The 12,253-nt window shown below is 44.0% G+C and overlaps 1 protein-coding gene across 3 annotated transcripts in view; it reads right to left on the bottom strand.

Moving 5' to 3' along the window:
- LDLRAD4 (low density lipoprotein receptor class A domain containing 4) overlaps positions 1-12,253 on the bottom strand; it is a 273,896-nt gene that overhangs the window by 33,383 nt on the left and 228,260 nt on the right. The window contains exon 1 of one of the 3 annotated variants that reach the window (XM_084511075.1): positions 2,147-2,193. The exons of the other annotated variants lie outside the window; for them this stretch is intronic. Within the exon in view, the coding sequence (XP_084367201.1) occupies positions 2,147-2,174 (28 nt within the window). The 5' untranslated portion in view covers positions 2,175-2,193. Of the gene's footprint in view, positions 1-2,146; positions 2,194-12,253 lie in introns of those variants that run through there. 3 annotated transcript variants of the gene reach the window in all.

Genomic DNA, 12,253 nt, shown 5'->3' on the forward strand with positions numbered 1-12,253 from the left:
GCCCACCACAGGGGTGCCAGCAGCCAGGCGTCTCCTCTTGCAGTCCTTCATGTCCCACGTCTCCAGCACCACAGACTGGCTGCTCTCCTGCATGTTTGGAGGAAGAGGGCCAGGACTAAAGACCCATCACCTATGAAACACGTCCCGGTGGGTACAAGTGGAGCCACCTGTTTTAGTGCTATCATTTCTTTTCACCTATCTGCGCTACTTTCTCCTTGAGCAGGCCACAGAGAGCACCTCACCGGCTGCTTTCCCTTTTTCGCCGCTGGCCGGGCTCCTGGTGCCACTGACGGGGCTGGCAAGCTGCCTGTTGATTTCAGCGGGAAGAGGATCAGGCCCGGTCCTGCCGCCGCTGCTCACGCAAGCACTCGGCTCCACCCTTCGTTTCTCACATCGCTCCCTGCTCGCGTTTCCAGAAAGCAGAGCCAAAACGGAGCTGCGGAGCCCCACTGACACGTGCTGTCCCTCCAAGCCCCGTGCCACCACTCGGCTGGGCCTGATACCTCATAGCCACGTCCCACCCTCGCCTGCCAGCGCCAGGCCCTCTGCAAGAAGGCCCCAGCGGCGGCCGGGCGCCATTTTCTCGCTTTGTCAGGGACCGTGGCTATCCTGGCCTGCAGGGAAGCCATCTACAAAACTGCGACATTTGCGCTTTTTCTTAAAAGTCCCCAGTTCCTGGAGTCGTGTTTCTTCTTGAGAAACTTGGCTTTGGTTTAAAGGCTAATCCTTCCGGGTTCCCGTAATTGCAGAGGACAGCCTGAAAATCTGGCTGCGGCGATTCCCAAGAGGAAATAAAAACCCAGTAAACAAATAAAAAGAACTGGAAGTTTTTCTTGATGTCATTTGTTGATTTTTCTTAACATCACTATTTTAAGCAATTCCCTCTCTCTTTCTTTCTTTCTTTTCTTTTTTTTTTTTTTTTTTTTTTTTTTTTAAGGCTTGGCAGATGATTTTTGAATGCTTCAGATTGGCAATTTGCTCTGAGCTAAATTCTGATTCAGACTGCCATCAATGAAGATTAAAAAAAAAAAAAAAAAAGTTTCTTCACTGTTTGTCAGCATTATCCCATACTCATTAATTGCATTTTTATATCTATTCTTTTATAGTGATACTTTAAACCTCTTTCTTGGACTAGATACAAACTTGGGAAACAAAGCCTGTTCCCAATCTAGAAAACCCTCAAGGCAACTAAGAGACTTGGAGCTCATTTTATGCTTATGAAGCTGGTGCAGGAATTGTAAATATATACCTATGAGACACTGGAGATTGGAGAAGAAAAGCTGACTGCTGCCCTTTGCAATTGGACATTTTACAAATAAGTATGTAATTGGGCTTTAGTTGCTGACCCGTGTAATGTGCACTATTTCAGTATTTCCGACTCAAATGAAATGATGCTCATTAGAAAAATGTTCAGCTTGCATTATTCCAAAGCTTAAAAAACTGCTCTTTCCTAAGCAGAACTGAAATAGAGAGCAAGGATATATTTTTATGTATATACACACACACTTTTAAAAAAAAAAAAAGGCAACACTTTTTGCCCGTAACAGAGCAAGATACACAGCTTGGACAACTGCAGATGTTTAAGAAGAAGCTCTTACAGCACTTAAAGAAAAGGAAAGAAAGACGAGAATTGTCTTTGCTTAGTATCTACGTATTTTATGCACGTGTGTGCAAGAGCCTGCATTAGCTGTAACCCTCCCTCCGCATTGTTGATTAAAGAAATAACAGAAAAGAATGAGACTTTGAGTGCAGCTGGGTCAGCTCGTACCACGGGACTCATATCTGGCACGGGCACGGCCCAGCTGTGCAGAATATCTTATGCCAATGTCACGACCCAGCTACTACAGACCAGGGCTATTGCACAGTGGTTAGCAAGCTCCAGCAACAGGCTGCTGTGCCTGTAAATATGTAACCCTGTCTCGTCCCCGGCCACCTGGAGCAATGCCTGAATGAGAAAAGTTCCTGCGCTCAGACTGGCACGCCGATGCATCCCAGGTCTTATAAGCCTGCACGCTTCAGCTGCTTACAATAACCCTCCTCAGCAAGCAGCATCAGATGGGCAGGACTGTCTGTGCCTGGCTCACTTGGATGGAAACTCTTCCCACAGCCCCAGAACGAAACCCCCCTGTGTTTCCCCTTTGCTTACCCAGCCCTCGGCAGCCATTCTTCTCCATCAGCCAACATCAGAAAACAAGCTGATACAGAGAAATACTTACAAGGAGCTATTGCAAAGTAATAATAATAATAATAAAATTAATGGGATTTTGAGTCTGGGCTCCATAAAACACACACATGAGGGTCTCTGGATTGGCCTCTCATGAATTATACCACCATCGCAGAAGGAAAATGCTATTTACTTAAATTCTTTGATGCCAGAAGTGAGGGGCAGGAGGTTGCAGGAGAGATTTTGCAGCAAAGGAATTATAAACAAAACAAAACATTGCAGCAAGCTCTGAGAAAAGTTAAATACAATACATTTGACTCCAGGTCTAGCCCTGCCAGCCAAATAGGAAAAATACAAGTTATGTTAGAGAAGTCAGTCTTGGAAACATACACTGCTCTTCTCACCCCTCCTAGCTTTCTTTTCTCTCTCTTTTTTTTTTTTTTTTTTTTTTTGGTTTGGTTTGGTTTGCAGTAGCTCAATGAATCTCTGGGGAAAATTAGCAAGCCTCAAAACTTTATGAGAAAAGTATAGATGACTAAATAAAATGTATTCCGTTTTGGTGCCCGGAGTAATGAGCAAGATTCAAGGACTTAACTTCTGAGAAAAATAATAGCAATATGCTACCAGGTGACTGAAAAAACAGCAAGAGAGGTTGGAGGAGCTGCCACTGCCATGAAAATAATAAGCTGTTCCAGGCAGCGTGCCTCCGCTCGGGGAAGAGATGGGACGAGATAAAAGCCCCAGGAGAACACACCGCTATCAGGACTGACTCCAAGTTTCTACACCTGCAAAACATTCTCATGGGTTCCCAGCAAAGCCTGGGCTTTTACCTAGACAGACCAAACAACACTGGGAATAAGTCATGTAGAAATTTAAAATTAACAAGTCCTTGTCATCTCACAGCTCTCCCCAAAAGACTTCAGATCTCACTTAAACATAGACGATGAAGGTAAGAGCCTAACGTAAAATATTTCTCAATAGTACAGCTATAATTTGGGGGCAAAACAATGACTACTGATTCTTCCAGAAAATACCTGTCCCCTTCTAAAATGATAAAAAAGTACCTGTTTAGGGTATACACCCATCCAGAAGACAGATGTGTTTACAATGCAAAATCTAACATACCAGCCTGTGCAGAGAAGTCAGGGACTGCCAATTGACCTCACCATGACTGCATAACAAGCAGTTTTCCCAAAGGTAGACTTCAAAGAACTTTTGAATAGTGAATGCCAGGTGGTTTTTTTTGTTGTTGTTCTTTTGTTGTTTTGTTTGTTTGTTTTCTTTTTCTTTTTGGTTTGTTTTGTGTTTTCAGGTTTTGTTCTGTGACGATCCAGCATGATGGAGAAAGATCTGAATAATCATTTCCTGGTTTGTTCTTGAATTTTAAATTTAATGAGAACAGAAAAATCACATCAGTCATTCTTTCCATTCCCACAGAGGAATTTTTTTTTTTTTTTTTTTTTGTGGGGGCCTCTGGAAAATTCTTACATTTCACCAAGTGTAGCCTTTCAACCAAACATTGCCTAGGATGAATCTAATATTCACAACAACATAGCGAAAATTTTGCAGTGAATACCAATCCTTCCTTCTCTAGACTGCTCAGCTTAAAGTAGGTTCACATAGAAACCACTCTTGAGGACTTGAGGAACTGCTGAGTCCTGCAGTTCAGCAAAAAAAAAAAAAAAAACAGTTAAAAATCACCAATCTAACAAGTAATAAAACCCTTCAAATGCTTCCCCCATTCTCTTTTTCTCTTTTTACATGAGTATTTTTCAATCATACAGATTGTTCTGTGCAGAGAAACCTAATAGTGTGTTCTCCCACACTTTTCCATATCTTTCAGAAGTTTATTTTTGGCTCTAGGTGTTTTTCTTGGAATATGTGCGCAGCTAAGGACAGGAGGACTCTTACAACCATTTTCTCACATGGAAAATTGGACTCCAATTTTGATTTCTTCCACAGTGGCTGAAGTCAACGAAAACCTCAGTGAAAACAACCGAGTTATTCTGGTGGAAACTTAAGAGGAAAAAAAAAAATAGGCTATTGCCTCACTACAGAAGTAGATCGGTGATGTATGTTTATGCAGTGACATTTTTCGAACACACACTAATAGGAATACTTAGCCTGAATATTTCACAAATTCCTTAAGATCCTGGTACTTCTCCCAGGGAGTAGCTCTTCATTAAATTTAATGACTCCTCAAACCAGAACATAGAAAATGTCAATACCACCTGCTAGCTTCACTGAAAGCTACCTGGGTAAATGTACAATGTGGCAAAGTATGAATATGGAGTTGGTCAAAAAAAATTTATACTGGAGACTTCTGACATTTAGTGGGCTTGTGAATATTTTCTTGAACACACTTATGCACACACAAAGGAAAACAAACAAAAAAACAAATAAACAAGAACTGTTTGAAGACAAATTCCTGTCTGCAGTCCTCCCCACCCACCCAGCCAGAAAATGTGATTTACCAGAAGGAGTTCACAATGCTGCACTGGCTGAGAAAGTACACTGAGAACTTCACAGCAAGCCCAAAATAGCTTGAAAAGAGGAAATGGGTGGGGGTGAGGTTCTTTCTTCTGCTCACAAAGAGCTTCACCAGCCGATACAGATCAAGCAAAAGCAGTCCTGACATGCAGAGCGGCACTTGGTGACAGTCCTCCCCTCTTTTCCCAGTCTGGTCTATTTTAAGTTCACATCACAGGCAACTTGGCAGCTACATGTTTCCGAAAGTTGCCCCTGCCACTTCCACGAGTTCAAAGCGTTTGTAAGGGCACAGCTCATAGCACAAAAAAATTTTGAGGGGGCAGAAAAGGCACTCTCAGGCTACTGAAGGCAAGTCACCCAAAGAAAGAACACAACCTACCGATACTTAAGCCAAACACATGCTCAATTTTCCGTACCGTATTACTTCTTTTCAAATAAGTGCAACATTTCCATTAGCCAGCCACATGCTGATAGTATGGGTGATAGACACCGTGTGTCTGCGAAGTGCTCATCAAGAGATTCAGCTGTGTGGGCTGTACCTTGGTAATTTTGTCATAGTCTCTCACCTTCTTAACGTTTTTCTAGAAAAAAAAAATCAATTACAAATTAAAAAGGATGTCTGTGTGCATGTTTGTGTATGCCTGCAGATGCAGAACCAGGAACAAAGAACGTGGTGGTTGCATGTGAAACCTTGACTGATTCCCATTAAGTATGGAAGTAACGTAATGGCAATGTTTCCCATTAAGATATGGGAAATGAGAGCATTCTCATCCCCACAAGTCAACTTTTAAGATATCTGAAACTAACTGAAAATCCAGGTCCTCAAGTTCAGCCTGTACACTAATGTGATTATCGGAACACCATAAATCTGGAATGGCAATCTAAAGCTACTCAAGAAAAGAGAGATTGAAGTTGTCTACAAAGAAAGAGAAGTTGCAAGCCCTTCCCCCTTTATGATATGCAAAATGATGCGAAAGCTTTCAGGGAATTTCACGTGGTTGGCATTTCATACTTTAGTGACGTCTGCTTCAAAAGCGAAGGGCAGCAGAGGAAAGGTGCATTACCTCTCTTCTTGCAGAGCAGCCCAAGAACTCACCGCTCCCACGCTGAACATCACTGCACACTCACAGGAGGGCTCTCTATTCAGCTTCCACACAAAGTTAGACAGATCAGCTTAAATTGCTGTAAACAACTCCTATTTGCTGTACTTGAGACCTTTATTCCAACAGCTGGCTGCTCTATATTCTTAAACCGTACCTGAGTCACCTTCATGTGTTATCCTCAGCGCTCTGGGAAACCTGGGCTTTAGTAAACAGGTTAAGCAAATGCAAAGATTAGTCAGTATTGTGTTTCAGATGGATGCGAGATGAGATTACCCTGAAAGCAAGTATATTAACAAAATTAAGAAGAAATGTCTCCAGAATCTTTGCACAATCTAAATGGCCCACACTGCACAAAAAGAAACTGTCCCCAAGTTTTGGGCTTGAGTCTTTCTGATCCTGGCATTGAAGACCTTTACCAGTACTACCAACATCCTAAGAAAACTGGGTTCTTTGGTTGCCATACAGGCTGGATGACATGGACATTGTGGGTTCCCTGTAGTTGAAAGCAGTGAAATTGGAAGGAAGGGAGATTAAGAAGGCAACTAGACAAAAATATTAGTTATGGAAGATGGAATAACACAGTTATGCTTGTATGTACTCCTCACCATGTGTTAATGTGTATCTGTGCAGAAAAAGGCATGAAATTCGATGTACTTAAGTACTCAGTTTCATCACACAAAAGTGCTTACATGAGGTAAAGCAAGCTGTATTAAGAATCGATGCTGACATTTAAGAAAGACTCAAGATTTCTTCGTTCATTTTTGTGTTGTGTCGCCCCTCCTGATATTTTAGTGACACAAGCCATCAGCAGTTTGAACTCAAACCTTACCAGGGACAAAAACATTAGGTGGGAAGCAACACAATCCAACCAGTATGGCAATAGATGGAATATCTACAGAGGGTTGGAGGCAATCTGGTCGGTCGTACTCTTCTCTGTACCCCTGTCACAAATCTATCTGACCCTCCTGTGTCCATCTACCACTGGTGAGATACATTGTGTTAGGTCCTGCTCTGTGAAAGCACTTTATAGGGAATGGTAGAAAAATTCTGTACAAGAATTTATGTCCTAAACACAATTCTTCACATGCCTTGGCTTTATGGATCTTAGTTTCTCTGTGTTATATCGTGCATCAGCATGAATGTGTTCAGGTTCCAGTAAGCACACCAGCATCCCAGTATTAGAGGCTTACTCTGTCAACTCGGATCTTTAACAAATCAGTATCCTCCAAAATGGGAAAAAGAAAGACAAGGATAAAAAGTTTTTTTTTTTTTTTCCCCTAAAAATACTTCTTATGAATAATAGAAACAATAGCTTGGGCATAAATATGACCAAGCAGAACAGAAACTTGTTAAGTTCTCAGAGTGAAGAACTGCAAGCCAACAGACTGGTGCCTGTGTCTGGTGCCAATATCCCCAGTAACCCCAGCCCCCTACCAGTCCTCCGAGCAGCGGGGATGCACTCCCTCGGCTGCGAGATGATGTGGTTATTGTTACACCTCTGTATGCATACATTTCACCCCCACAGAGGTGAAAAAGTTTTTCTGATTCAATGGCACCAGAGCAAGGCAGCCCCCACGCTGGGGCTGTTGCACCCAGAGGCACAGCACCTACAAGTCCTGTCCCGCAGCCCACGTGCATCAGGAGACCGCAGATAATTTAGTTTCGGTGGCCACCAAAGGCAAAGGGCAATCAGAGGAAGAGGCACAGAGGGATGAGCCCTGAAGGCAAGTGGACAAGCTGAGAAGAAAACCCAAGGTCACATCTATGCTGCTGTAAAAGCCAGGCTGGTGGAGGAGCCATACACACGATGTACCTTGCCTTGCATGGTATAGATGCGCTCCTTGCTTTTAATAGGCAGCACTCTCCTTCCTCGTCTGTCCTTTCTCCTAATCCATGCAGAACGACATCTTCTCAGCTATCTGGAGCGGCATCCCATTACTTTTTCCATATATATATATATTTTTAATCCTGCATGGTAATTGCATACTGTAATATTAATACGTAATGACGTATATAAAGATCTGTCTTGTTCAAAAATCCCACCCCTGTAATCTCTCTGGAGGTTACATCAACACACCATCAGAAGAAGTTAAGAATGGTTGAAATTATCCTCTTCACTTTAAAAAAAAATAAAGAAACTCAGGTTTAAAATATTGTGCTAGCTTTTAGTAACGATTACAAGCCAACACCTAAATCTCTCCTGGAAGTCAAAGAAGTGCCCTTTCGCAATGCCTGCCAGTGAAATTCTCACAGAGATGCCACTGGCTCTGTACTACTAACTTCCACTGCGTCTCAAACCTTTTGAGCCTCTCGGCTAGCTCGAGGCATGCTCAGAGCCATGTACCCTATCAGTCTGGTGTTCACACATGTTCACTTAAGAAAAAAAAACAAAAAACAAAAAACAAACAAAGACAATATTTCTATGGTTCAAGGTTGCTTTTCAAAGATGCTGAACACTCTGTTTCCTGTTGGCTGCTCAGGAAGCAGTGGATCCTCAGCATTTCTGAAAACTAGGCCATAGAGGTCTTCGAGCTGAGCTGATGCTCACTGTGATGGCATCCTGGGCGCAGTTACACGGTCAGTCTTCCAAGGTACTCTGCCTACACTAAAATAAAAGGGAAAAAAAATCTAAAAATCTGGCTAATCTGAAAGTTTTAAGGGTCACGTTTTAAACTGTAGCCTATTTTCCTACCAGATGTATGTCTAGATGAGGCTAAAGATCTGTCCTGAAGCTTCTATAACTGCTCTTAGCTGGAAAGGGTTTATCAAAAATAAAATAGGCACTGTGATAAATGACAAGGAAATCAGCGTTCATCCCACCAGCTCAGCCCCAGCACGTGTAGTGGCAGGAGCTGCCGAGGTGGTTGTTAGCCTGGGAGAAGCACCTGGGGCACCACAATGAGCTCCAGAAGGGGCGGGCAGGTCCCCAAGGACACGTGCGTGAGCAAAACCAGCTCTTGGATGGGATGGGAATGCACCGTGGGCAACGGGTTGAGCAAGGTCAGAGACCGAAATGATGAAACACGTCAGTGAGAAAGGAAGAGCAAAAAAAAATTATGGCAAGCTAGGTCAGATACAACTGATACTTTACGTTTGTGACATCTGTCCTTTCCTCTTTTGTCTCACCTATTTAGGTTACAAGATGTCAGCCTTCTTCTCAAGAAAAACCCTTGGTGATGTTGGACCCTCCCTACTGCCAGCATCCTTGCTTGAGCTTAGGCTTTTTGCTGGTGCCCCGGGGGCAGAAGCAGTGGGCAGCAGGGCCACTTCTTGTTCCCTTCCCTGTCGGTGACACCTGCTGGAGAGCAGGGGCGAAGGCAGGAGAGGCTCTGGGAAGCCCCAGCACCCGGCCCCGGCCGCCTCTCATTGAGGTTTCTTTTTCTGGAAACATTACAGCCAGCCTTGAATAGAAGAGAGTTGTAGGACGGGAAAACAAAACTTGGTGACAGTTGTTAAGGGAGTGACAACAGTGCAATCAACAGACGGGTTCATGTGCAGGGAAGTTTGATTCAGCTGATTTTTATAGCCGCCTTATTATGTCAGCAATCAGTGTTAGCCACGGCGTACTGAAATAGCCACGTCCTTCGACCCGACCCGCTCGCGGGCCTACAGCGAGTGGTTATTCTGGAATAACCGCAGCAAGACAAAGCTCGAACCAGGAGGGAGTAACTGATTTACGGCCACTTTAAGGTCAACTTGCTTTGCTGCAAAAGGGCAAAAGAGCTCTGCAGCGTGAATGGGAATCAGGCCTGACATTTCAAAAGAGGGAACCCGGCCCCGCTGCCAAAACGCACGCGGCGTTTGCTTCCCCCGTGCCTCCCAGAGTGCCTGGGGAAGCCTGGCTTGCTTCAGCTGCCATGCCATGCCAAAGGAGATGTGGAATCCCCAAATCCACCAAATTAATGTGAACTGCAGCAAACGCCTTGACAAACCAACTTCTGTTCCAACCAAGCAGGAACAACAATCTCTCACACTGCTGCAGCAAGGCCCTGAGTCAGGTGAGACCAACTCATTTTTCTTGTTAAAAAGGAGAAAGAAAATAATTAGGAGCATCTGCTAAGCTCTTAAAAGAGCAAAAGTTTGGGTATCTTTTTTAAAAAGGGCAGTATTTCCATGCAGATATAAACTTATCACAAGCTTCCTGAAGCACACGCAGCACAAAGGCAGTATCGCTGCGGAGAAGGTATCTGCTTTCACGGGGATTTGCATTCTCATCGAATGCTGGACCGGGTCCAGGCCAGCCGGAGGATAACCACCCTCCATCCTCCCTGCAGACACTCACGGAGACGAGACTGAAGCAGTATCATTTCTGACAGAAATCAAATCCTGGCCACTGCACTGCTGGGAACACTACAGACAAGAAGAAAAAAAAATAAACATATATAGGGAGGAACTGGGATTAAAACAATTCTGTGGAGCTCATTTAGATAATACCTTGTCAAAGGACCCAATGTGGGAACACGTTATGCGTCTAGGAAATGTATGCAAACAAGAAGTATCTGCTAACATAAAATATAACTTTGACAAGCAAGAAAGTACAAATGTTAAAGGTGACCAGTTAGACAAACAGCTCGGTTACATGCCCAGGTTAACCAAGCTAAATAACACGTCTAGTCAAGTCATACATAAAGCCACGGAGAGCATCCAAAGAACACAGTTTGATCAAATTTTAATTGGTTCAGATTTCAGCACTAGCACTGTAGAGGGGCGGATGATACCTAGCAATACGCCCCAAAAGATTCAAAACCGAGTGACCTTAGTGGAGGCTTATGAACATTAGGATTGCATTACAGGCAGTGGGTGTGCATTCAGTGCTTTCTTCTTGGTGTAATTGGACCTGTGGATAGATACAAAAATCCCAGCACAGACTGAAAAACAGCTTCTTGGTATTCTCTGCATTGCCATGTCCATGGAACCACAGAATCAGAAACTGGTTGTGGTTGACAGGGCCCTCTGGAGGCCCCCTGCCCCAACCCCTGCCTCAGCAGGGCCACCCAGAGCAGGGTGCCCAGCACCACGGCCAGGCGGCTTCTCAAGGTCTCCATGAGGAGACCCCACGGCCTCTCTGGGCAGCCTGTGCCAGTGCTCGGCCACCCGCACAGCACACAAGTGCTCCCAAGCACCAAGTGATACGACGAAGGGAAACGGCCTCAAGCTGTCTGCTTTGTGGGCTCCCACAGATGGGTGCAGTAAAGTGCCCGCTCAAGGGGGCAACTGCTCAGTGTAGCCAACATGGCCAATAAACGAGTTATCTTCATATATTGTTTTCAGGTGAGCTCTAAGATTGTCCCCAGAGTCACAGCATTTGAATTGTTTAGGACCTACCGAGATCCTTAGCCGCAGACAGACCCTTTTGTGAAAACATGTCTAGACTGCAAGTAAACGTAATGTTTTAGAATGTCCTGGTTGGCCTGTCTTAGCTGTAACACTGGCAGCCCGAAATTGTGGACGTGCCAAATGCAAATGACAGTCAGATATAAAGTCAAAACATTATGAAAAATATTAGATAAAACTTATTTTTCAACTGATACCTTTATTTGTACTTCTTGAAGTCATGGTTAAAAATACTTCCTGCTAGAGACTTAGGTTTGCAGCATTTGTAGAACAAATATTAAGATTGGTCTGAACAACATACAAACAGAAATGTCTGTGGGTAAAAGCACCAGGGAAAGCAACATAGCAGCTTCACAAAAAAAAAAAAAAAAAAAAAAAAAAAAAAGAGTTTGACAACAAGGACATGAAAGACAGCAATCAAACAGGTAGGCACTGGGGATGTGGTTGTGGCACCAGGACCAGAAGGCCTGTGCCTTAGGAAGTCAGCCGGATGGATTAGCAGAAGACCTAGGCTGTGACAACAATAGGATGGCAGCGAGGTTGCACCATCCTCTGCATGCCATTCCTCCTCCTGTTATCCCAGTGGGGAAGATATAAGGACACCCACAGTAGGGAAACACAGGGAAAGTGAAGCAAACTAATATAAACTAACATAAAGTAAACTAACTAGGCTAGAGTAAGCGAGATTTGGAAGTGAAAGGACAGCCCATGGTAACGTGCTTGACTCCTGAAGGACAGAAAAGATCTACCCCAAAAACAAGGTGTCATCACCAGTCAAGCAGAATGGAAGCGACGTGGTGAGGACTTGGCAGGTGATGTCCCCCGTCCTCCAGGTGCACACAACTGATCCCAGCTAGAGCACGAAGGTAGCGAGAGTGGGAATGAAACGGGTAAGAGCACGAGTGTGGGAGGAATCAGTTTTGTCTTAAACAGGTATCGCCTTCCCCTTCCTCAACGTCTCACTGAGCGTTCTGCATTAATGGCCTTGTCTTTCTGCGTTGTGATTAAAGCTGAGATTGTCAGAGAAGCACTAGGAGCTCAGAGCTGAAACTTGCTGCAAAACACAACGCACTGCGGAAGAATGCAATACGATCACAAAAATTGCAGGATATGCTGCAAACAAAACAGTTGAACATGCCAGTACCTAAAAAAGGGCAAGACA

Source organism: Aythya ferina (assembly GCF_964211825.1).
Source record: "Aythya ferina genome assembly, chromosome: 2".
Classification (NCBI taxonomy): Eukaryota; Metazoa; Chordata; class Aves; order Anseriformes; family Anatidae; genus Aythya; species Aythya ferina.